This window comes from Ahaetulla prasina, chromosome 2 (genome assembly GCF_028640845.1).
Source record: "Ahaetulla prasina isolate Xishuangbanna chromosome 2, ASM2864084v1, whole genome shotgun sequence".
NCBI classification, from domain to species: domain Eukaryota; kingdom Metazoa; phylum Chordata; class Lepidosauria; order Squamata; family Colubridae; genus Ahaetulla; species Ahaetulla prasina.
In genome coordinates this window covers 19,842,727-19,869,061 of record NC_080540.1, presented here as the reverse complement: position 1 = coordinate 19,869,061, position 26,335 = coordinate 19,842,727, and the positions used below count along the sequence as shown (strand labels likewise).

The 26,335-nt window shown below is 42.0% G+C and overlaps 1 protein-coding gene and 1 long non-coding RNA gene across 2 annotated transcripts; one reads left to right on the top strand and one right to left on the bottom strand.

Moving 5' to 3' along the window:
• Positions 1-1,101: 1,101 nt before the first annotated feature.
• On the bottom strand, positions 1,102-21,119 carry LOC131191202 (L-amino-acid oxidase-like). Its single transcript, XM_058169089.1, has 8 exons — positions 21,097-21,119; positions 15,971-16,230; positions 13,559-13,773; positions 9,593-9,699; positions 8,088-8,283; positions 6,035-6,088; positions 3,736-3,869; positions 1,102-2,414 (listed from the first exon to the last, which is right to left on the bottom strand). Exons 2-8 carry the CDS (start codon positions 15,984-15,986, stop codon positions 1,658-1,660), a joined length of 1,479 nt encoding a protein of 492 aa, XP_058025072.1. The 5' UTR covers positions 15,987-16,230; positions 21,097-21,119; the 3' UTR covers positions 1,102-1,657.
• Positions 9,524-15,381, top strand: LOC131191224 (uncharacterized). Its single transcript, XR_009153450.1, has 3 exons — positions 9,524-9,648; positions 12,884-12,977; positions 15,257-15,381. It is a non-coding gene; the product is annotated as an uncharacterized LOC131191224 (long non-coding RNA).
• Positions 21,120-26,335: the final 5,216 nt, after the last annotated feature.

Genomic DNA, 26,335 nt, shown 5'->3' with positions numbered 1-26,335 from the left:
TTTGCGGCTCCCATAACACTTCGGATTTTTTCCGCGGCTCCCTTAATAGGTACATCCGATTTTTTTTTTAATTTTTGTCTTTTTTTCTGAATTTTTTTCTGAAAGCTGAAATCTTTTCTGTTAACTTTAAAATGTGCATATTGCCTCCTTGTAAAGAGAGATTCAACACATTCAACTTTTCAAAGATATCACATAGGTATGTGAGTTTAATCAAAAAGTCTGTTTCTACAAAGTGTTTGGCATACTCATGTTTTGCTGATGGACGCGCCGTCTCCTTTGATGGGAGCGGGCTCTGGGGAACTTTCCCAGGCGTGGGGTCCCTGCTTGGTCTCGGAGTTTGGCCTCTCGCGATCCCCTTGTTCCTCGGGTCTCCGCCTTGTGGAGGAGGTGGCTGTTCTCGCCTCCAGCCTGGCTCACCTGGGAGGAACTAACGGGTGGTTTGCTATTTTCGCGCAGCCCTCTTTCCCGATGCCACCGAGCGTGCTGGCCGCGGCCGTGTTGGGCAGCGTGTCGGGTGGTCTGGGAGGCCAGTGGCGTCGCGGGCAGACTGGAGGGGAGGTGCGCCGTTGCTTCGTCAGGCGGCGGGTCTGGGCGGGCGCTGTGGTTCAGGCGGGCGGGCGGGCCGGAGCTCGCGCTTCCTTTGGTCCGCCGTCGGCGCCTGCCGCCTTCCTGCCTGCTGTGGCCTGCCCCGCTGGGTGTGGTGCGGCTGCGGGGTCCCTTGGCTTTTGAGTTGTCCCGAGTTGCGGTGTGCGAGTCCCGTCGCTGCGGCCGTGTCCGGCTTTGTGCGTCTGGGATCTCGCGGCACCTGTGGAGCGGACGCTGCTTCTTCGCTGCTCCCTTGTGGCGGTGGCGGCTCCCTGGGGAGCCGCGGCTCACAGTTTGGGAATCACTGGTCTAGCAAATGTTTTGTAATGTTTTTTTCATCTCAACCTCCCATGATTTTCTAGCTTTAATTCCAATATTTTCTGCTCAGGGGCGGCTTACACTATGTCAAGCAATAGTCTTCATCCATTTGTATATTATATACAAAGGCCATTTATTGCCCCCAACAATCTGGGTCCTCATTTTACCTACCTTATAAAGGATGGAAGGCTGAGTCAACCTTGGGCCTGGTGGGACTTGAACCTGCAGTAATTGCAGGCAGCTGTGTTAATAACAGACTGTCTCAGCCACTCAAGGACCCTTGAGGACTCAAGGGTAAAATGAGGACCCAGATTTTTGGGAGCAATATGCTGACTTTGTCAACTGCTTAGAGAGGGCTATAAAGCACTGTAAAGCAATATATAAGTCTAAGCGCTATTGCTATTTAATATGGAATTGCAGATTATTCAAAAAATAAGGTCCTTGTACAATACTAATGCACGTTTTGCTGGAACATTTTTTTAGTGGGAAAGTTGCAATTGAATTCCTGCAGATGATGATCATCACTCTTCCGAGTCATGCTCCCAACTCCTGACATACTTTCCCAAGTTTCTTTTATAACTTAGTTGTTTTTATTTGCATTGTCTGGTTGGCCTGCAGCTTTTGATAGTTTGTCATTGTGAGCTAACAACACCATGAGCTGCTCCCAAACTCATATCTGGAGTTATGACCCAATGATTCTTCTGTAAATTATTCTTCAATAAACAAGTAAATTCTTCCAAAATAAATTATTCTTTTATGCATTGTGGATATTAATTGCTGCCCTTATGGCAGATTTCATGGACGTTTCAATCCACCCACGTGGATGAGCTGTGTATTCACCAGCAAAGTGGATCCTCCCTTCATTCTGAGCCAGTATATGAGAATAATGGGTAATCTGATATGGGGTGTATGTGCTGAATGCTCCCATAGAGTATTGGTCAAGGGTCCATTTTTGTACCACGTATTTGCCACAGACAGATTTGAGATAATTTTTAGATACTTGATGGATTTCCACAAGGTCATCCATCACCACATCAACACACTTTTCATCACTGAGTGCCGTATAGAATTCAGAGTCAGAATACCGAGTATAGGATGCCAGAAGGACGCCTATTCCGTGGGAGAAGTTATGATTTGGATAGTAAATTATTCGTGATGGGAGATCTGTGATTGATCTCCCTCCGTGGATCCCCTCCTTTTCCCAAAACTTCTCAGTGCAAACTAAGGCAATTTTAGTAGCACTTGCATAACTCAAAGACCGCAACGCCCGGGTCTTGGGAATGGAAAGAGGTGGCACAAACTTGATAAGTCGTGCGGCTCTTGCTGTAGCTGTGATGAGGACAAAGTCAGCAACAAGAGATGTAGACCTGGACAACCATTTGTAGAAGACTCTCACTTTGTTTTTGCTATGAAGTATCTTCTCCACAGTGCAATTGAAATGGACAATTCTAACCATTTCTCGGAAGAAACTTCGAGGAAGTTGATCAAATCCACCAGTAATTTCATCAAAACTGAATTTGAGAGAAAAAAATAAATAAATACAAATACAGTTTATCAGTTATTTCTAAGTTATCTCAAAAAATGTTCATTGTTTCTGAAGACAATGCAATTAATGTCAACTCTGAAACGGGTCAGGCCTGTCGCAGCCACCTTTCCATTTCCAAAGTTGCCACACACCTCGGGGGAGGGGGAGGGGAAGAGGCTCGGAATGCAGACCTGCCAAAACAATTTGCTATCTCCTGGGAACCAAGGTCATCCCAACCGCTACTGAGTAGGACTGAACCCCATTGCCAAGGAGATGACACAGCATCCAATTGGACAACAGGAATTGCGACCTAGGAGGGAGGGGGGGGATGTTTAACTTTTAACTATGCAAAAGAGCGGGAAATAGCCAGAGTTGTTTTGTTTTTAAGCTCATCTGTGCCCAACTGAAGTACTCAAAACATTAGTGCTTTGAAGAAGATGGAGTTTCGGAGTATTGTTTCGCTTAGGTTCAACAGTCAGAACCTTGACAATACTTGACAATGCAGTCCAATATTAGTTATTTTAGCCTATCTTTTGTTGTTAGTTGCGAAGTCGTGTCCGACCCATCGCGACTCCATGGACAGCATTCCTCCAGGCCTTCCTGTCCTCTACCATCCTCTGGAGTCCATTTAAACTCATGCCTACTGCTTCAGTGACTCCATCCAGCCACCTCGTTCTCTGTTGTCCCCTTCTTCTTTTGCCCTCAATCTTTTCCAGCATTAGGCTCTTCTCCAGTGAGTCCTTCTTTCTCATTAGGTGGCCAAAGTATTTCAGTTTCATCTTCAGGATCTGGTCTTCTAAAGAGCAGTCAGGGTTGATCTCCTCTAGAACTGACTTGTTTGTTCTTCTATCTACTTGAGGTCAAAGATTGGTTTCTGTTTCTGTTCAGTACTATCATGTTTCCCCAAAAATAAGACCATCTTATTTTTTTGAACTCCGAAATAAGCACTTGGCCTTATTTTCAAGGAGGTCTTATTATTTTGGGGTGAGAGGAGGAAACCAGAGGAAATGGCAGGGACCGGCTGTGCATGCGTTTAAATATTTTCAGGGAGGGGCTTATTTTAGCGCATGTGCTCAAAAGCCCAATTGGGCTTATTATCAGGGGATATCTTATTTTAGGGGAAACAGGGTATTTTAACTGTTATAATCGATAGTAAATATAATTTATATTAAAAAAAAGTTAGAGAAAAAATTTAACTTATCAAAATAAATAACAAAAAATGCACTAAATAGAAAAAATATATACATAAATAAACTGCTTTAAAAGGTAGCTTTGGTTCTCCCCACCACCACCACCATTTTGTTTACCTGCTATTCGAAAAAATGAAATGATCCATAACGGAAATAAGGAATGAGTTATGAAATCCGGATTCTTCATTCAGGAAATCACCAATCATCTCAACAGCTCCTGTGCTCAGATTTCCTTCCTTAATGAGATATTCCTAATATACAAAGAATATTTGATGAGGGACACGCTGAATTTTGTCACTCATAAATATAGAGTAGAATTCTTCTTTGATTGCATGTATTTAATGAAAAGGTAGACAACTTTAGGAGATCAAGAACTGAAGCTTCTGGAAAAATGCAGTAGGTAGTTGAATGAGGGAAACAGTATGGCAATTCATCCAGAGGCTACCACAGTGATAGCAAGCCTATGTCACATGTGTCAAAGGTGACACACTATGATGTTTTGGGTAACATGCCAATGTTCACCCACACCCAGCAACAACTATTCTCGAAAGCATGCCCCATTCTCATGTGATTTTTTTTTGGGGTGGGGGGGACCTTGGAGGACATACAAAAGGACTATGCTCTTGTATGTCATTTGGAACCTCTGAAAATCAGGTGAGAACGGGACAGGATTTCTCATGGATTTTGTAGGCTGCAAAGGCTGTGGAAGAGCATTCTTTGAAGCCACTTTACGAATGAAGCTGTAATGTGACCCAGAGACACCTTCGGTCGGCTGCAGGGTATGCCAACAGAAAGAAAACAACACATGAAGGTAAGTAACATGTGGCAGATCCTGGAAAGTGTGGATCGCAGCAGCAATCCCCAAGGCTCATGCCCCTTTCTGCCTCAAAAGAATAAGGAATTATATTGCCAATTCCCAACACACACACACACACACATACCCAGACAACAGCAGAGGAAAAGGAATGAAATTCTCTTTCTACAAAACCAGCTATGTTGTTAATTGTAGGAGAAGAACAGGCAGAATGGGGTGGGGTGGGGTGAGGTGAGTGGGTGGAGTTATGTGCATCATCAATTTAGAGTCATTAGGTTCCCACAGATAGTCCAAATCCATCCCCTTCTGAATTCCATTCACCCGTATCTAGCTCCAGTGTAATCCTGAATCTTAGCTGACTGGAATCTTCGGTGTAGGCTTGAATAAATCTTCTATGCTGCATTTTAATGGAGTGTCCTGATCCTTTGACCCTGACATTAATATGGGATGATGCACAGTGAGTAAAGGATAAATGCAGGTGTAAATTTTTATTTTTTAGTAATCTCTCTGTACAATTCTGTCAGCTGCAGGTGTCTTCATTTCTTTGGGGTTCTTTTTTCCCACTGATAAATTCAACCAGGCAATTCCCTACCATTTTGAGCAGTTCTAACCATGTTCATAATAAAATGTATATCCGTTTGATATATATTTCTCCAAACGTATTCTTCTTTTCTTTAGAATTTTGATAAACATGGCTTGGCAATTAATTTTGTACAATATATTTTGTACACTGCTTCTTAATACATCTAATTTTCTGCAAGCTTTCTCTGATAGATTTTTTTAAAACTGGCAAACTACATTGTGAACTGGAAAAACCATGGACCTTAGCAGAGTTGCCGTTCATCCATTAGACTGGTTCAAAACTGCATTTTCAGTTGAATGTGATCTTTTCCTTTATTATTAGTGTTGAAAAGTCATAGCAGGTTATTAATGTGATTCACTCTTCTTTAATCCCATACTCATACCCCTAGACCAGGGGTCTGCAAACTTGGCTCTTTTAAGACTTGTGGACTTCAACTCCCAGAGTTCCTCAACCAGCCCTAGACTCAAGGGTGGGCATCAGATCCTTTAGCAGTGGGTTCGCTGCCCCATTGCTGGGTGGGTGTGGCTATGGTAGGCATGGCCTAGTCGGTCACCTGCACCACGACGAGGGAGGGTGTTTTTCACCCTCCCCAGGCTCTGGAGGCTTTTCTCGAGCCTCCGGGAGGGTGAAAACTGCTTCCCCCAGGGTCAGGAGGCCCTGTGGAGGCTGGAAACAGGCCTGTTTCTGGACTTCCGGAACCCCTGGTAGGCCTGTTTTTTGCCCTCCCAAACCCTTCGTATGGCCCCTGAACTTACCTGGAATGATGAACGGGCCGTGTGGAGACTCCTCGGAGGGGCGAGTGGGATAGGTGTGGCCAGCCAGGGGTGAGATTTGGGGGTTCACCGAACCCCAGCAATCCTTGGCTAGAGGATTACCTGAACCCTGTTAAACCCCGCCAGGAGCCCACCCTTGCCTAAACTGCCAATGTTATTTTTATAATCATATTATTGGAAACAACATAATCATCTGAAGAAGATTTTTTATTTTGTAAGAAGAATGAATAATAACATCAGTTTTACCTTTGTGGAAAACGAATCATATTTTTCCTTCAGAAGGGTACAGTTGTCTGTGACCTGAGCAGGAGAATGCATACAGTTAGTTGCAACTTCCTCCCAGTTTCAACAGTCTTTGCATTTGCCTTGAATTAAGTTGGTCTCTCCATATAAATGAAGCCCAAAAAAAATGTCTCTCCTGTTTTGCTTTGTGTAATTTGTATCACTATTTGAATGTTCTCCTTTGCTCATTAAGAAGACCGGCTCTCTTTTGGGAAAACACAGCTGAGAAGGGATGACCAACTTTCACATTAAACGCAGCCTCTGTTTTCACCTGATTCCTTTGAAACAGGAAAATTCATATCCTGTATCTAATACCAGCTTGCAACTTTTCTAGGACATTTGCCAGATAGATTGACATGATAAATGATTGATAGATAGATAGATAGATAGATAGATAGAGAGAGAGAGAGAGAGAGAGAGAGAGAGAGAGAGAGAGAAAGAGAGAGAGAGAGAGAGAGAGATGCTAGATGATGGTGACAGATAGACAGACAGACAGACAGATATAAATAATAGATGCTAGATGATGATGATAGGTAGGTAGGTAGGTCGGTCGGTCGGTCGGTCGGTCGGTAAGTAGACCCTCATTATGTGAAAATATTATTCACTATATGTTTCTGTAACTGCTTGGATATTTTCAGTTACCTATAATATATAAAGCCTAAAGCTTTCTATTATATACATATACATTATAATTATACATAAAACAAAATTATCTTTATTTGTATTTGCCAAATAAATCCCCATGAATGTGAATTTTACTCATTTTACTACATAACCTGATGACCAAATAATCCATTTAGTTCTTCAGATAGAGGCATGGCATTATACATTAAACATGAGATACGGATAAAGATTCCATACATCACATTCAAAGTCTTTTGTAAATCAAATTTAGCTGGAGGAATTTAGTTGTAAACTTCGGATGTGTGTTCTAACTCATTGTATATATATATTTCTTATACTAAAGTACTCCAGTTTATGAAAAAAGCAGGACCACTGGAACCTATCATAAACTTCCTTGGCATGTATAAAAAAAAGCACCTAAATATATGGTATTCCTAGTTTTATTCATTACATGTAATATTACATGTAATAATAAATGTAATTCCGGAAGGCACTGAAGACCTGGTTTTGCCAGTGGGCCTGGGGAACCCAGAGCGGTATGGAGCCCATTAAATGGCTCATGTGAACTGTTATCGCCGGGGTGAGGGGCAGGGGGTGATTTTATTAGGATTTTATTATTATATTAATTTATTTGATTTTTAAATTAGTTGTATGGTTTTAAATGTGGTTTTTATATTCTGTAAGCCGCCTTGAGTCGCCATAGGCGAAAGGCAACAATATAAATTCAATCAATCAATCAATCGATCTAGATAGATAGGTTTTTATATAAGGGCCCTTTCATAAAATTGTATCTACTTATTTCTTTAATTATTTATTTAATATGCAAAGTGATTCTAGGTGGTTTAACCATAATATAAATATCAATAGTGCTTAGACTTATATACCGCTTTACAATGCTTTACAGCCTTCTCTAAGTGGTTTACATAGTCAGCCTATTGCCCCCAACAATTTGGGTCCTCATTTTACCTACCTCGGAAAGATGGAAAGCTGAGTCAACCTTGAGTCGGTGAGATTTGAACTGCCAAATTGCAGGCAGCCGGCAGTCAGTAGAAGTAGCCTGTAGTACTACACTCTAACCACTACACTACTGTGGCTCTAAAACTATTAAAACTGTTTAAAAATCCTTAAGACTATTAAAATTACTTAGAACTAGACTGAATTGTATGACTCTGTTATTTAATGCACACTTTTTTAAATATTCCATGTCATTTAAAGTAATATTTTGTATGTGATATAAAGTGCTTTATATACATTGTTTCAGTAAGTATTATAGCAGCCTTCCCCAACCCTTCCCATCCCTGATATTATTCTACCACTCTCAAAATACAAACCATAAGTATACGAGTACATTAGATTTGTCTGCTTGTACACCTAGTTTACTCCTTAAAGCTACCTTGCTCAGCATCTCATCTAACAGCTGCTTTGCAGACTTTCCCTCCTCATTGGGGTTAAGTTGGTATCCAAAGTTTTCAGGATTGTGGGGTGTCATTTTTCGTCTGACATTTTGAATTAAATACCAGCCATTCTGATCAGTCTGATTGAATGGGTTTAGACCAAGTTTGAACTTTTTAATGTATTCACGTACAATTCTGTGAAGGGAAAAAGAAACCCAAATTTATTTGCACATTTATTTCTTTATCACAGCAAGAGAAAAACACAAATTTGTCAGATTAAGGATTGTTCTGCTTAACAATCTGTAGCCTTATCTGGTTCTCAATGACCACCAAGGACAATTGTCTGTCCCTACCATTGTTCTCCTGGAATTACATCTTAGAAACAGACTCTTCCATGATCCAAGTAATAGCTTGCAATCTTAATGACTACTTCCTTTGCTCCTCCATTAATTGGTATAAACCCCCCCCACTGTAAAATTATATTTTTAAAAAAGTTTCACACCTCAGCTTTCCATGACAAAAACAGAGTCTTTATATTATAGGTGAGTCAAACAATTTCAAGGAAGTATCTATCCTTAATTTAATACAAAAGTTTGAAATAATAGTATAGTTTCCAAAATCACACCATTCTAGTCCTAGTCTCTGGAACTCTCCACCACCATCCAAAATCTAGCTGGCCTTGACACAGTTGGCATTTCTGAAAACTTTAAAAATGTGGCCATTTTGCCAGGTTTAGGACATTGGTGTGGCCCATGAAATTAGCTATCGCTACCACTCTATAGAGATTTATTATGGCTATTGCAGGGGTGAGCTTCAAAAATTTTAGCAAGGGGTTCTCTGCCCAGTTGCTGGGTGGGTGTGGCCATGATGGGCGTGGCCTAGTCAGCCTCCTGCACCACAGCAGGGGGAGCGTTTTTGCTCTTCCGGCTTTCCTCAAGCCTCTGGGAGGGCAAAAACAGCCTGCCAAGGCTCTGGAGGCCCTCTGGAGGCCAGAAACAGGCCCATTTCTGGTGTTCCTGAAGTTCCAGTAGGCCCATTTTTCACCCTCCCTGAGCCTCCACATCTGCCCTGCACTTACCTGCATCCAAAACGGGCCACAATGGGGACTCCTGGGAGGGGTGGGTGGGGCCAGCCAGGAGTGGGATTTGGGGGTTCTCTGAACTGCACAGAATCTTAGCTAGAGGTTCTCCTGAACCCCTACGAACCCCCTGCATCCTATCCATGGGCTATTGTTATTAGATGTCTTTAAATGAGTTTTACTTTTATATGGGCCACCCAGAAATGATCTTGCAAAATGTACTAGTGCAAGCTTTCTGGATAGTTTTTGGAGCCAAGTCCTTATCAACACAACTGTTTCCTGTTCCAGTAAGCAACAGCAATTAACAGTTCTCATTTTTCTAACAATATACCCAGTATTTCAGGAAGGCAACAATTTATAAACTGTGAATGGATTTGCCTCTCGCATCAGATGATGGCTAGAGAAAGACCTTTCAATCAACCTTACCTGTGAGTTTTGGGCAATCGCATCGGCCCCACATCCACATACCAGTCATCTTCTCGGTGAGTCTTTATGCGTCCTCCCACACGGTTACTGGCTTCCAAGATCACAACCTAGGAGAAAAGAGTACTGATGAGGAATGGATTGTTCTAATTTCTCTCTCTTCTCATTAAGTGTTTGGTGATCTGTACCTATGTCTGCCTCCCCTTGCAAATCTCCCTTTGATTTCATGTGAACCTTGATTTACCTTTTCAAACCCTTATTGGCTGGAGTTATATTCTCTGTTGGCTATTAATATATTACAGCAATTATTATAAAGTTTGGTCTTTTAATTCCTCCTGCTCCCCCTCCTCCGCCTCCTCCTCCTCCTCCTCCCACTCCCTCTCTTAAAGCCTACTTGGACAAGTCCCTACAGTTTTATTGGCAAAGTATTTTCAGAAGTGATTTGCCATTGTTGGAGTTACTGGCTGCTGTGGCGGTTGAGACCCCCAGACTTATAGTCATGGGGGATTTCAACTTGCCATCAGTTGGCTTGTCATCGACGGCAGCTCGGGAGTTCCAGGCTTCCATGACGGCCTTGGACCTGATTCGAGTAAATGATGGCCCTACGCACATGGGGGGAGGCATGCTGGATCTGATTTATATCTCTGGACAGTGGTTAAATGATCTGGTATTAGACGATTTAGTAACAGAACCAATGTCATGGTCGGATCATTTTCTCCTTCGCCTAGACTTCCGAACCGCCATTCACCACCGCAGGGAGACGGAACCTATACGGTGGTTCCGTCCCAGGCGCCTGATGGACCCTGAGAGGTTCCAGACGGAGCTTGGGCCATTCCCTGAGGATCTGGCCCACGGCACGACTGAGGAACTGGTCGTGGCCTGGGAGCGGGCCGCGGGGCCCGGGCCCGTGTCGCGCTGTTGCGCCCTCTGACCCGGCGAAGACCTCGTCCGGCCCCTTGGTTCTCCGAGGGGCTGAGGGAGATGAAACGCCGGAGAAGACGCCTAGAGAGCACCTGGAGGTCCAGTCGCTCCGAAGCTGATCGGACACTAGTTAGGACCTATTCTAGGACCTACCTAGTGGCAATGAGGGAAGCGAGGCGCCCCTACGCCTCCACCCTCATTGCGTCGGCAGATAACCGCCCGGCCGCCCTGTTTCGGGTGACCCGCTCTCTCCTACATCAGGAGGTGCGGGATGACCCTTTGCAGGGACGAGCCGAGGAGTTTAGTGGTTATCTATCGATAAAATCGCTCAGCTGAGGGCGGTCTGGACCGAATTTGGGATGATCAAGCGAGGAGAGGAGGCACGTCTTGTTGAGCACATTTGGGATGAGTTTGACCCTGTGGCTCCGAGGCGTGGACAGGTTGTTGGGGAGGCTTCACGGCACGACATGTTTACTGGACCCGTGTCCTTCCTGGCTGGTACTGGCCACTCAGGCGGTGACACGAGGCTGGCTCAGAGGATTATCAACGCTTCTTTGTTGGATGGGGTTTTCCTGCCGCCTTGAAAGAGGCGGTGGTGAGACCCTCCTTAAGAAGCCCTCTTTGGACCCAGCTATTTTGGGTAATTATCGTCCAGTCTCCAACCTTCGCTTTGTTGCGAAGGTTGTAGAGAGTGCCGTGGCGACAGCTGCCCCAACACCTGGATGAAGATGTCTATCTAGACCCGTTCCAGTCCGGCTTCCGACCCGGATACAGCACGGAGACAGCTTTGGTCGCATTGGTGGATGATCTCTGGAGGGCCAGGGACAGGGATATTCCTCTGCCCTGGTCCTATTAGACCTCTCAGCGGCGTTCGATACCATCGATCATGGTATCCTGCTGCGCGGTTGGGGATTGGGAGTGGGAGGCACCGTATATCGGTGGTTCTCCTCCTATCTCTCTGACCGGTCGCAGACGGTGTTGACAGGGGCAGAGGTCGACCACGAGGGCCTCACTTGTGGGGTCCCACAGGGTCGATTCTCTCGCCCCTGCTGTTCAACATCTACATGAAGCCGTTGGGTGAGATCATCAGTGGTTTCGGGGTGAGATACCAGCAGTACGCTGACGACACCCAGCTGTACTTTTCCACCCCGGACCACCCCAATGAAGTTGTCGAAGTGCTGTCCCGGTGTTTGGAAGCTGTACGGGTCTGGATGGGGAGAAACAGGCTCAAGCTTGGCTGTGGATGCTGGCACCCCGATTCAGTCAGCTGCAGCCGCGGCTGGCTGTTGGAGGCGAGTTACTGGCCCCAAAGGATAGGGTGCGCAACTTGGGTGTCCTCCTGGATGATCGGCTGTCGTTTGAAGACCATTTGACGGCCGTCTCCAGGAGGGCCTTCCACCAGGTTCGCCTGGTTCGGCAGTTGCGCCCCTTCCTTGATCGGGATGCCTTATGCACAGTCACTCATGCGCTCGTTACCTCTCGCTTGGATTACTGTAATGCTCTCTACATGGGGCTCCCCTTGAAGTGCGCTCGGAGGCTTCAGTTAGTCCAGAATGCAGCTGCGCGGGTTATAGAGGGAGCTACGCGTAGCTCCCATGTAACACCACTCCTGCGCAGACTGCACTGGCTGCCTGTGGCCTTTCGGGTGCACTTTAAGGTGTTGGTTATGACCTTTAAATCGCTCCATGGCTTAGGACCTGGGTACTTACGGGACCGCCTGCTGTTACCACACGCCTCCCACCGACCCGTACGCTCCCATAGAGAGGGACTTCTCAGGGTGCCGTCCGCCAAACAATGTCGGCTGGCGGCCCCCAGGGGAAGGGCCTTCTCTGTGGGAGCTCCCACACTCTGGAACGAGCTTCCCCCGGGTTTACGCCAAATACCCGACCTTCGGACATTTCGTCACGAACTCAAGACTCATCTTTTTATCCGCGCGGGGCTGGCTTAAATTGGGATTTTAATATTTAAATTTATTAATTTTAAATGGGGTTTTTTTAGTATGGTAAATTTTAATCATTGGGCTAATTTAAAATAAGTTTTTTAAATCGTATTTTAAACTTGTATATTGTATTGTTGGTTTTATTATGCCTGTACACCGCCCTGAGTCCTTCGGGAGAAGGGCGGTATAAAAATCAAATCAAATAAAATAAATAAATAAATAAATTGCCTCCTTCCAGGGTCTGAGAAAGAGCGACTGGCCCAGGGTTATCCAATTGGATCTGAACCTAAGGCAGAACTAGAATTCACAGCTTGCTGTCTTAATGTCTTCACTATACTGGCCCCTCTAGGAGACCATCAATTAAATCAAAAATTCAGATAATTTAAGTAAATATTCACAAATAATAATATAATTAATAATACTTAATTTTTCAGGATGCAGGCTACTTCTGCTGATCATTGGCTGCCAGCAGTTTAGCAGTTTAATTCTCATGGGCTCAAGATTGACTCAGCCTTCCATTCTTCAGAGGTCAGTAAAATGGGGAACCAGATTGTTGGGCCAATATGCTAACTCTGTAAACAACTTAGAGAGGGCTGTAAAGCACTATGTAGTGGTATATAAGTGCTATTCATCAAATATTATAGAAGTAGTCCTCAACTTACAACTGTGATTGGGACCAGAATTTCCATTACTGAGCAAGGCAGTTGTTAAGTGAGGTGTTCCCAATTTTACCATTTTTTGCCATGGTTGTTAAGCAAATCACATGGTTGTTAAGCAAACCCAGCTTCCCCCATTGACTTTGCTTATCAGAAGCCAGCTGGGAAGGTTGTGAATGGTGATTCACATGACCATCATAAATACATGCCAGTTGCCACACATCCAAATTTTGATCATGTGACCATGTGGATGCTGTCGTAAGTATAAGGACTTGTCATAAATCACTTCTTTCAGTACCGTTGTGACTTCAAAAGGTCACTAAACAAACAGTTGAAAGTCAAAGACTACCTTTAACTCTACCATCCCAATGACTCCTTGTGTTCCGAAACCATCCCAAACACATCTAATTTGTCTTTTCATCAGCTGAGTAAAAAAGGCAATTGGGTAATTACCTGATGTCCAGCTTCTCTGAGTAATTTGGCGGCAGTCAATCCACTAATTCCTGCTCCAACAATCACAATTGTCTTAGGTTTCCAGGTCCTTCTTAGACCATGCCTAGCAGTAGCCAGCCAGTTTTCATATTCAGGCTCCTTGAAACACTCTTCCACATTGGTAACATGATTTTCTGATCTGGGCACACCCAAGAATAGTACTAAAAATAATAGTACTGGAAATAAGCAAAAACAGATAATAATTTATTTTTATCCTAAATATCTCTTTTTATTCTTTACTTATATCCACTTGCATCTAGCCGCTTTTGAATATTTTAGAGTATGGACAATAGATTGACAAACATTGCAACATGGAGTCCATGTTGTCAGAGTTTGGAACATTTCAATCCCTTTGGCTCCTCCCCAATTTTTTGTTCTCAACCCCAGCAGCTAATCAGCATATCTACTGGGCATCCTCTCTGGGGGAGGGGAGAAACGGATATTTTTAGCTGTAGTGGTTAAGGCATAGGAGTGCAAACTAGGAGGTGGTGAGCTCTAGTCCCGCTCTAGGCACAAAGCCAGCTGGGGAACTTTAAACTGTGGTGGGTTTGCCAAGCGATATCCTGGCTGAAAAGCAAGCCCTGATTTTTTCCTTCTAGCCAATCATCTGGGACTCAGGAGGCAGCGAATAGATTGGGGGCGGGGCCAGGCAGAGATGGTATTTACTGGTTCTCCGAACGACTCAAAATTTCCACTATCAGTTCACAAGAACCGGTCAGAACCGGCTGAAACCCACCTCTGACTTTGAGCCAATCACTCTCCCTCAGCTCTAGGAAACGGAATGGCAACTTCACTTCTGAAGTTGTTCCCAAGAAAACTGCATGTGTATGTCTATGTTTTGGCAAGGCCTAAGGTTAATAGTGATGTAAAAGCATTCCCACCAGCCACATCAAAAAAATCTAGCTACTGCTATTAATAATCCAGTATGATTTTTATGAAAAGTCTCAGGTATGATTGGAAATGGAAAATCGTGTTAATGATGGGTTAAAATATTGTTGATGATGGATTTCCCAAAAAAATGCAATATAAAAGCAAGCCGACTGGATGTGGAATCACAACCTTATATTAGAATTAGAATTTTAGAATTAGAATTAGAATTAGGAATTTGTCTCCAGTGCATACGGTCTCAGTGTACATACAACAATGGTGATAGATCATTATCATAGTCGTTGTAAAAATATATTCCATGTGTTTTGCAATTTACTGTAACACAGAGGATTTATAAAAATATATTTTATGCAGTTGAATTTATAATAATGTAATTACCCTGAGGAATATCAAATTGTTTTGAATAATGTGCACAATGTTCAGTATAATCTAAGTCCAATTAGTTAAAGCCAATAATATAATAATACAAAATAGAAATTAAAAGGTAACAGAACCCAACAAGCATAAAGCAAAAATCAGCAGCCCTGATATGTCACTTTTCCCTGTTCTTCAATTCCCATGCTATTTTAAATTTCTTCTTTTGCGTTTTTGGATCATAAATATTAAATGCTGACTCATTTATGTGGTCAAATGCTTCAAAGGGTAACGGGAATATATGATTCATGATCTAATAAACTTATTTTTGAAATTAATTGAGGGGCAAAATGAAAGCTTTCTACTTGAATGATGTAATTATAATAATTTTGCATCTTTTATTCTGTCATTTCATAGGTTCTATCTCACTTGCATTTATGAGATCTGGAAAACCCCACAAAAGATCTAAAAATGAGTAATCAAAGAAAATCGGTGCCATAAATTTCCGTTAGAAAATTTGCTTTATAGCAACACTACAGCAGAAGATAAAATAAATGGAGGAATGCAAGTACTAATATGCTAAGCGTTTTTGATTAGGTATGTGGTAAAGTATCTTAAATCAGCAATCTCTCATCAGCAATCTCTCATCCATTACACTGAGATACACACAAATTTCAGCTGATGCCACTTTAGAAGTGAGCATTCCAAGTCAAATATTTCTGGCAATGGGATCCAAACGTTCTATCTAAATTTTTTAAACTACGGAATTCATGCTACTGCATTCATTGTTAACCTACTAGTTTAATAAAAGGTTGGTTGGTTGGTTCATTTATACAAAATCAGATTATTGGTCTGCCTAATCCTAACAGTTCCTAATATGGAGTCTTCCATACATTGACTTCTACTAACATCACTCAGCATGGCCCAGTGTATGACAGAAAAACACAATAATAAAAATAAGTTTAGCTTACTCTTCTACAGAGAAACACAACTCCTGTTCTCCTCAGATCTTTTTCAATAGAAAGATCAGGGACTTAATCTCTGGCTTCATAGGCTTATTATAATACTGAGTTACAAATAGTTACGCATTTTAACCTGCAATGGAAACTCAGAACACAATAATTCACTTACAGAAGGACTCCATCATCTTTCCATCAGTTGACAGTACTGGCTGGATTTTATGGAGAGCAAGTAGTGCTGAACAGCCTAGTAATGTGGTTGAGAATCCAAGAAAACTGGCTTTCTGACATAAAATCTTTCTCTTGTTTTATAGTGCGATCACTACGCCCAGGGCTATTCCAGCAAATGATGGTTCATTCATGTTATCTGATATCCTTAAGCAAAATTGGGACTGTACACATTCTATAGCAACAATGCCATGTCACGAATTCCTAGAATATTGCATAGGAAATGCATAAGTTATTTTTATTGCTTTTAAAGTAATAAACAGAAAAAGAAAATTAATAGAACAGAAGAACAATTGTAGCGTAGATACATACATGCTCAAACAAAAGAAAGCAACAATGCATAAAAAGTGCTTTTTTAAAAAAGTAAAAAACGAAAAAATGCACACAAAAAAACAAATTATAATATATTGTTATAACAGATCTACAATTCTGCAATATATACTTACCTAATGCAAATATTATTCAGATACATATACATATACATACACACATCTATATAACTATCATTCATCTTTAACGTATTGTCCTTTGTATAAATGCATCCCATATATCCTTTGAATTATCCACACAAAGTCTACATCTTTAGGCAGTCTATCATACAGTAGGTGGCAGTGGTGGGTTTCAAATTTTTTTGCTACCGGTTCGGTGGGCGTGGCTAGAAAGCGGCTGGCAAAGAAGTCTCCCACTTTGAGAGCCACTTTGTGGCTGTGGTGGCTGGCCGCAGGCTGCAGAATAAAAGCAGCAGAAAAAGCTGCTGCCGTTGCCGCCATGCTCTTCGCGCAAACTGGCAAATCCCACCACTGGCTGGCCCTGGCCCTGCTCGCTTTTTTAGGCATTTTTTGGGCCTTTTTGGCCATTTTTGGGGCCGTTTTCAGGCCGTTTCACCAGGGTTCACCTTTCCCCAAAGGGTAAGGTAAGGTTTAATGACTCCCATCCATCAATATCAGAATTGCATATTTCATTTCAAGACTATATTAAGAATGACAGATAATATAGAGAAGCATGTATGCCTTGCAGCATATGACACCAGAGAATTGCTCTATAAAGATCTATCTGAATATTATGCAATACCTAAAAATGTGGACACACCATTGCTTTGTATATAAGAACATTACAATGTTGGCATCTTTATTTGCAATCTGACATTCTGAAAAAACTCTAAAAGACTTGTGAGACACTTTTGTGGAATTCATGCTGATTTTCCTTCACAAAGGAATAATAATAATAATAATAATAATAATAATAATAATAATAATAATAATAATAATAATAATAATAATAATATCAGAGTTGGAAGGGACCTTGGAGGTCTTCTAGCCCAAACCCCTGCCGAGGCAGGAAACCGTACACCATTTCAGACAAATGGCTATCCAACATTTCCTTAAAAATTTCCTGTGTTGGAGTATTTACAACTTCTGCAGGCAAGTTGTTCCACTGATTAATTGTTCTAACTGTCAGGAAATTTCTCCTTACTTCTAGGTTGCTTCTCTCCTTGATTAGTTTCTACCCATTGCTTCTTGTTCTTCCCTCAGGTGCTTTGGAAAATAGTTTGGCTCCCTCTTCTTTGTGGCAACCCCTGAGATATTGGAACACTGCTATCATGTCTCCCCAATCCTTCTTTTCATTAAACTAGGCATACTGAGTTCCTGCAACCGTTCTTCATATGTTTTAGCCTCCAGTCCCCTAATCATCTTCGTTGCTCTTCTCTGCACTCTTTCTAGCGTCTCAGCATCTTTTTTACATCACAGTGATCAAAACTGAATGCAGTATTCCAAGTGTGGCCTTACCAAGGCATTATAAAGTGGTATTAACACTTCACGTGATCTTGATTCTATCCCTCTGTTTATGCAGCCCAGAATTGTGTTGGCTTTTTTGGCAGCTGCTGCACACTGCTGGCTCATATCTAAATGGTTGTCCACTAGGACTCCAAGATCCCTCTCACAGTTACTACTATTGAGCAAGGTACCACATATCCGGTACCTGTACATTTTGGTTTTTTTGGCCTAAATGTTGAACCTTACTTTTTTCACTGTTGAATTTCATTTTGTTAGATAGTGCCCAATGTTCAAGTCTGTCAAGATCCTTCTGTATCTTGAGCCTATCTTCTGGAGTGTTGGAGTGACAATTTATATTTTCTCACTTACAAATATATCAATAATTTCCCATTTGAGTGTTCTTTAATATCTTTCAGGTGGATGCCATCATAACTCAGAGGTTTGTTACAATAATCAATATTTGTGACGCCCTTCTTTTTAAATCTCGAATAACTACTGGATCCCCAGAAATTTCTGGGTGTTCAAATGCAAGGTACCCAATGTGGAATGGTTCATTGGATGGAGTGTCTTAGAAACCCCACAGTTGTGGATTGTAAACTCACCATTCCTTTGGAGCTTAATTGCACATCATTCTGTATGAAAAGGATTTCCAATTCAACCACTATTTTTTTCAAATTTTTCAAAGATTAAGAAAAATATATGTGACTGAGGCACTGGACTAGGGGTGAAATCCAGCAGGTTCTGACAGCTTCTGGAGAACCAGTAACAGAAATATTGAGCAGTTTGGAGAACCAATAGTGGAAATTTTGAGTAGTTTGGAGAACCAGCAAATATGGGATGGGAATGGAGATTTTGCAATATCCTTCCCCATGAGTGTGGAGGGAATGAGGATTTTGCAATATCCTTCCCCTGCCATGCCCACCAAGCCACGCCCACAGAACTAGTAGTAAAAAATTTTGGATTTCACCACTGCATTGGATGGATGGAGCAACACCACGCCTGAGGCAACTTTTAATAGGCCTGAAGCATGATTCAAATGCTTTTTATAGCATTGATATCCTGGCAAATGAAGAGATAAAATAAAGTAAAAGTGTATGTTACGAAAAATAGGGAGCATAGATGTCATTAAACTACTTTAAAACCAATGGGTGATTTTCAAACCTATGTTTTTGTCTTAGAATGTTCTTCCTTCCTTCCTCCCATCTACTCATCCACTCATCTATCACATCTATATGGCCACCCATCTCACAAGAAGCAAATCTGGGTGGCATAAAATAAACATCTTAGCAATATTATAAGCATCTAATTCTCCTTAAGTTTAAACTGCAGAGTGTTTACTTGATTGGTCTCTATGTCCCTTTCTTGATTTTCTAAATTTATATGACTGTTGAATAATGGTAAATTTATTGGGGGAATATATTTCAATTGCACTCTTGAAGATAAATTGTTGCTATTTTTTCATTTTCCAATAATGTTATTACATTTTGCAAAGCACACACAGCATAAACTAACAATCCAGAGAAACAATAAAACATTTTAAAAAAAGAATAGGAATAGAAGTGTAAAAAAGAAAGAAAGAGAGTGGAAAACATAAATATACAGAAAGAATAACTTCCAACTTCTTTCAAGGATATAAAGAATGCCGACATTCAAATCTTAGTTTAAGACTAAAATAAAATATGTACATTTTCCTCCCAAAAGAAAAGGGAAAATAAAAAAAAAATCTTTTTCCCTTTTGTAAATATTAACAATCATAAAATTCATATGTCAAAATTAGATTTTTCTCCATCACCTGCAAAAAGTCCACAAAGTCCACAATTACAGATGAATTTTTTCATCGATTTTTCTCTCATGAGGGCTGTTTTTTTATTATTATTTATTTATTTACATTTATATCCCGCCCTTCTCCGAAGACTTATAGTGTATAAGGCAATAGTCTCATTCTATTTGTATATTTACAAAGTCAACTTATTGCCCCCCCCAACAATCTGGGTCCTCATTTTACCTACTTTATAAAGGATGGAAGGCTGAGTCAACCTTGGGCCTGGTGGGACTTGAACCTGCAGTAATTGCAGGCTGCTGTGTTCTAATAACAAGCTTCTTACCAGCCTGAGCTACCACGGCCCTGTTAATGTGCACAGGTGAGCTTCAACAATTTTAGCAGGGAGTTCTCTGCCCGGTTGCTGGGTAGGCGTGGCTATGGTGGATGTGGCCTAGTCGGCCTCCTGCACCATGGGGCTTTGCCCTACCCAGGCTCCGGAGGCTTTCCTTGAGCCTCCGGGAGAGCGAATACGGCCTCCCCAGGCTCCGGAGGCCCTCTGAAGGTGGGAAACTGGCCCATTTCCGGCCTTCCCGAACTTCCAGTAGGCCTGTTTTTCACCCTCCCTGAGCCTCTGCACGCACCGTGCACTTACCTGCATACAAAACGGGCCGCGTGGGTTCTTCTGGGAGGGGTAGGGTGGCGTGAGCAGGGCCAGCCAGGAGTGGAATTTGTGGGTTCTCTTAACTGCACAGAATCTTAGCTAGAGGTTCTCCCGAACCCCTGCGAAACCCCAGCAGTCCACTCCTGTTAACGTTGCCATCGTTGCCCATTCTGTCATCTTTATTAACCATTTGTGAACTGTAGATATCCTAGGAGCTTTCCAACTTGGAGCATAGAAAAGTTTATTACCATAGCAATAAAACATCTCATCATTTTCCACACCGTTTTATCCATAACAGTAACCCTTAAACATTTTATCTGTTTCTCAGTCTTAAAGCCTGTTTTTTTTTCATTAATTCTAACTGGTCATTTTGTGCCATGTTTTTGATTAAAAATTTTGTCTTCTGTTTATTAAAATCTTAAATCCAGCTTCGGAGGTCAAAGACAACCTGTATAGCCAGGATGTGGTGACCTATGAGCCAATTGTGATTCAGAAAACTGACTTTCTCAACTGAAACTTTTTCAGTGACCAAACATTCCTAAGACAGGATCCTTAGTTTCACAGCTACTTGGAACAAGTACTATGGAGAATTCCATGCCTCTGGTGGCTCAGCAGACTAAGTCTGTCTGTTATTAACACAGCTGCTTGCAATTACTGCAAGTTCAAGTCCCACCAGGCCCAAGGTTGACTCAGCTTTCCATCCTTTATAAGGTAGGTAAAATGAGGACCCAGATTGTTGGGGGCAATAAAAGTTGACTTTGTATATAATATACAAATGGATGAAGACTATTGCTTAACACAGTGTAAGCCACCCTGAGTCTTCGGAGAAGGGTGGGATATAAATTAAAACAGTCACACACTTACAAACTTACCAATTAACCATTCAGGTCAGGGGCGGGTTCCAAATCCCGTTGCTACCAGTTCACTAGTGCACCTGGTGCTTCTGCACATGCGCAGAAGGGTCCGGGTGGGTGGGAAGAGCTTCCCACCACTGCCGCTACTAGTTCGTCCTGATTCGGTAGCAACCCATTCAGGTCTCATGTACTGCAAAATTAAAAAAAAAAATCTTTAAATGCTAAAGGAAACAAAAATACAAATTTTTTTAGCAACACTCTAAATGACAAAGAATGTGTCCCCTTTTGCTTAGTGCCCTTTCTGAAAGCGAGACCTATTATAAGGGCCTAATAAAAAACGTGGAGAAGAGTGAAGATAAGTCTTTTCATGAAGAAGAAAGCTTGAAAGTTCTGCGTAACTTGTTCTACCAGGGTCGTCTGGCCACATTGCTGTGCTATTAGTTGATTGATTAATGTAGATTAGATTAGACTAGGTTCTAGAAAGGTTGAGAAATATTTTAATGAATTAATTTAATGAATTTAATTAAGCATATTAATAATTGACACTATTCATTCGTTATAGAATACTTTATTGTTACATGGTATGTATAACATGGGCTAATATTATCTTACATTACATTTCTAATATAATACATTCTACCAGAATGTTAGAATTAGTCCTGCCTTTCTAACATCTCGGGGAAGGAAATTCTTGTATACAGGTCATCTTCGATTTACAACCATTCATTTAGTGATAGTTCAAAGTTACAACACCACTGAAAAAATGGACTTAAGACCGTTTTTCACAATTGTTACAGCACACTCATGATCATGTGATCAAAATTTGAATACTTGGCAACTGACATGTATTTGTTTTTTTTGGGGGGGGGCAGTGTAATAAGTTTTTATTTTATTTTATAGCATACAAAAAATCCAGTTTCAATTGAACAGTGTGTTGTCTGGGTACAAATCATTTTAGGAAATAATCAAAGTGTTTACAACAATGTTCATTACATTAATATCAATTATATTTATATTATTATTAATAATAATAATAATAATAATCATACTATTTGTTTAACCAAGTTAACATATCTTCCTTATATCACTCATCCTTCCATATATTTCCCTGCTTTTAGCTCCTGTCCTTGTCAGCTAGCCATTGATAAAATAAGTCCCAAGTCAAAAAATATGCAGTTTCTTTCTTTTCCTTAATTGTAAACTTATCCATCTCTGCACATTGTAATATTTTTCTAATCACATCTTCGTCTGTTGGGATCTCTTCACTTTTCCATTGTTGTGCAAATACTATTCATGCTGCAGTCAATACATGTAAAATCAGATATACATTCCCTTTGTTATATTTGTCTGGTAAAATGCCCAATAAAAATGTCTTTGGTTTCAAATCTATATGTTGTTTTAACATTTTTTCCAGCCATGTATGTATTTTTTCTCTTTTTGATATGTCTACCACATATGGTAGTATGAACCAGGTATCTGGTGACATTTCCAACATTTTGCAGATTTATCCTTAAACATCTTTGCTAATCTTGAGGGTGGAAAATGCCATCTATAAAACATTTTATAAAGATTTTCTTTGCATGCAGTAGACATTGTTAATTTATAATTTCTATCCCATAATTTCTGCCATTTATCTAACTCAATCTAACAGCCAAAACTTTTAGCCCATACTATCATTGTCTCTTTTACTTGTTCCTCTTCTATCTTAATACTGAACAAATAGCTGGCATGTATTTGTTTCAAATGCACTGTCCTGAAGTCATGTGATCACCATATGTAAGGTTCCCAGTCAGCTTTCGACAATCAAAATCAATGGAGGAAGCCAAGTTGATTTAACAACTGCATGATTCACTTAACAGCTACAGTGATTCACTTAACAATTGTGCCAAAAAGATTGTAAAATGGGGTAAAACTCATAACACAATTGTCTTGCTCAGCAGTAAAAATTGTGGCTCGGTTGTGATTGTAAGTCCAGGACTATCTGTAGGTGTAGTTTGTGTTCCCTTTCCATATTTTAAATATACACTATATAACTACAGGTAGTCCTTAAATTATGACTATAATAGAGCCCTAAATTTATGTTCCTAAGTAAAAAATTTGTTAAGTGAGTTTTGCCCCATTTTACCACTTTTCTTTCCATAGCTGTTAAGTGAACCAATGCATTTGTTAATAAGATGGTTATTAAGTGAATCTGGATTCCCCATTGATTTTGCTTGCCAGAAGGTCACAAAAGCTGATAATAATAATAATAATAATATTTTAATTTGTATACCACCCTTCTCCCAAAGGACTCAGGGCGGTTTACAGCCAGAATAAAAATACAGCAATACATACAATATTAAAAACAAACATTAAAAAACTTATTAAATTTGGCCTAATATTAAAATACAAGTAACACTAAAAATTAATATAAAATTAAAACCCCATAAAATCAGCTAAAAATTGAAATTAAAATTCAAGCCAGTCCAGCAAGACGAAACAAATAAGTCTTAAGTTCGCGGCGAAAGGTCCAAAGGTCAGTAATTGTCGAAGTCCAGGGGGAAGCTCGTTCCACAGGGTGGGAGCCCCCACAGAGAAGGCTCTTCCCTGGGGGCCGCCAGTTGACATTGCTTGGCTGACAGCACCCTAAGGAGTCCCTCTCTGTGAGAACGCACAGATCACTGGGAGATACAAGATGGCAGTAGGCGGTCCCGTAAATATCCCGGTCCTAAGCCATGGAGCGTTTAAAGGTGGTAACCAATACCTTGAAGCACACCCGGAAGACAACAGGCAGCCAGTGCAGTCTGCGCAGGATGGGTGTTACATGGGAGCTCCGAACCGCTCCCTCTATCACCCGCGTAGCTGCATTCTGGACTAACTGGAGCCTCCGAGTGCTCTTCAAGGGGAGCCCCATGTAGAGAGCATTGCAGTAATCCAAGCGAGAAGTAACAAGAGCATGAGTGACTGTGCATAGGGCATCCCGGTCCAGGAAGGGGCGCAACTGGTGAATCAGGCGAACCTGATAAAAAGCTCTCCTGGAGACGGTCGTCAGGTGATCTTCAAATGACAACCGCCCATCCAGGAGAACGCCCAAGTTGCGCACCCTTTCCATCGGGGCCAATGACTCGCCCCCAACAGTCAGCCGCGGCTGCAGCTGACTGTACCGGGGTGCCGGCATCCACAGCCACTCCGTCTTGGAGGGATTGAGCTTGAGCCTGTTCCTCCCCATCCAGACCCGTACGGCTTCCAGACACCGGGACAGTACTTCGATAGCTTCGTTGGGGTGGCCTGGGGTGGAAAAGTACAGCTGCGTATCATCAGCGTACAGTTGGTATCTCACCCCAAAACCACTGATGATCTCACCCAGCGGCTTCATATAGATGTTGAACAGGAGAGGCGAGAGAATCGACCCCTGCGGCACCCCACACATGAGGCGCCTCGGGGTCGATCTCTGCCCCCCTGTCAACACCGTCTGCGTCCGGTCAGAGAGGTAGGAGGAGAACCACCGATAAACGGTGCCTCCCACTCCCAACCCCTCCAACCGGCGCAGCAGGATACCATGGTCGATGGTATCGAAAGCCGCTGAGAGGTCTAATAGGACCAGGGCAGAGGAGTAACCCTTATCCCTGGCCCTCCAGAGATCATCCACCAACGCGACCAAAGCCGTCTCCGTACTGTATCCGGGCCAGAAGCCGGACTGGAACGGATCTAGATAGACTGTTTCATCCAGGTACTGGGGTAGTTGACGTGCCACCGCACTCTCTACAACCTTTGCAGTAAAACGAAGGTTGGAGACTGGACGGTAATTTCCTAAAACATCTCGGTCCAGGGAAGGCTTCTTGAAGAGAGGTCTCACCACCACCTCTTTCAGGGCAGCGGGAAAGACCCCCCTCCCGCAAAGAAGCATTTGTAATCCCCCGGAGCCAGCCTCGTGTCACCTCCTGCGTGGCCAGCACCAACCAGGAGGGGCACAGGTCCAGTAAACATGTGGTGGCATTCAACCTTCCCAGCAACCTGTCCATGTCCCCTGGACACTGCAACCGTCATAAATATGAACCACTTGCCGAGCATCTGAATTTTGATCACGTGAGCAGGGGGATGCTGCAATGGTTGTAAGTGTGAAAAACAGTCATCATAACTCCCTTTTTTCAACATCGTTGGAACTTTGAACAATCACTAAATGAACTGTTGTAGGTTGAAGACTACCTGTACTTTATTTGAACAAGCGACCATAAAGCACAGACGTCACCTCAAACTGAAAAATATCTTCTTATTAGAATATTACATTAAAGATTACTTTATCCCAAGGACAGAATAATATCTTACTGAAGCAAATCCGAGCTATGGGTATTTGCAATATTCCTCTCTCAAGATCTTGTATTCACACATCTGAAAAAGTAAAGTGTGGCCCACAAATTGATCCAGTAACTGTGTTAGTGTTTTAAAAAGTCACAGGAATTTTTTTGTTGTTGCTTTTACAGCATAGAATTAACATGCCAGCTCTCTAAAAATAATTTTACTTAGGGAATTTATATAGTTACAGGGCTTCCCTTGCTAAAACGTAAGAAAGAAGATAAGATAATAGACTTCCGTCTTAGGAGATGTTGCAGTAGATGTTGCATTTAAGTCCTTGCGTAGATTCCTGTAAAAATTACAGAAGCAAAGTTAATCAATTGGTGTCACATTCCAGGGTCAAGAAAAGTCAGAACAAGGAAGGGGTACAAAGTTCAGATTAAAAAAAAAAACAACGGGAAGAATTTACTCATCAATGCACAAACTGAGATGTAGACCCAATAGCGTTTGATATAGAAATAGGCCTGATTAAAGTACTTCTTCCAAATAATGGAAGAGAATGTTCAAAGCACGAGCATCTCAAATATTTAGCCACTCAATTGCAGAAAAAGGAGGCCAGCTGCTTACAGATAGTCCTCAGGATACAACAATTGTGACCGGAATGTCAATCGCTAAGTGGTGTGGTTGTAAAGCACAATGTCACATGACCGCATCACTTAATGATGGAAATCCTGGCGATCCCTGTTGCCATCATTGACCAAATCCTACCGGTCACTAAGTGAGGACCCAACAACCCAATCCAAGCCATTCCTGGCTTGGCCTCTTCCAGCCCCAAGCCTCAGTAAGCTAAAAGACTGCCCACTCTTGATCTCCTCTACCCATCTATCTCTTTCCCGCTACCACCTCTGCCCGTTTGGCAGCCCAGCATAGTGGCACTACTTTGGTGGCCATGGTGGCACCAGTGGCACTGCAGCTGAAGTAGAGA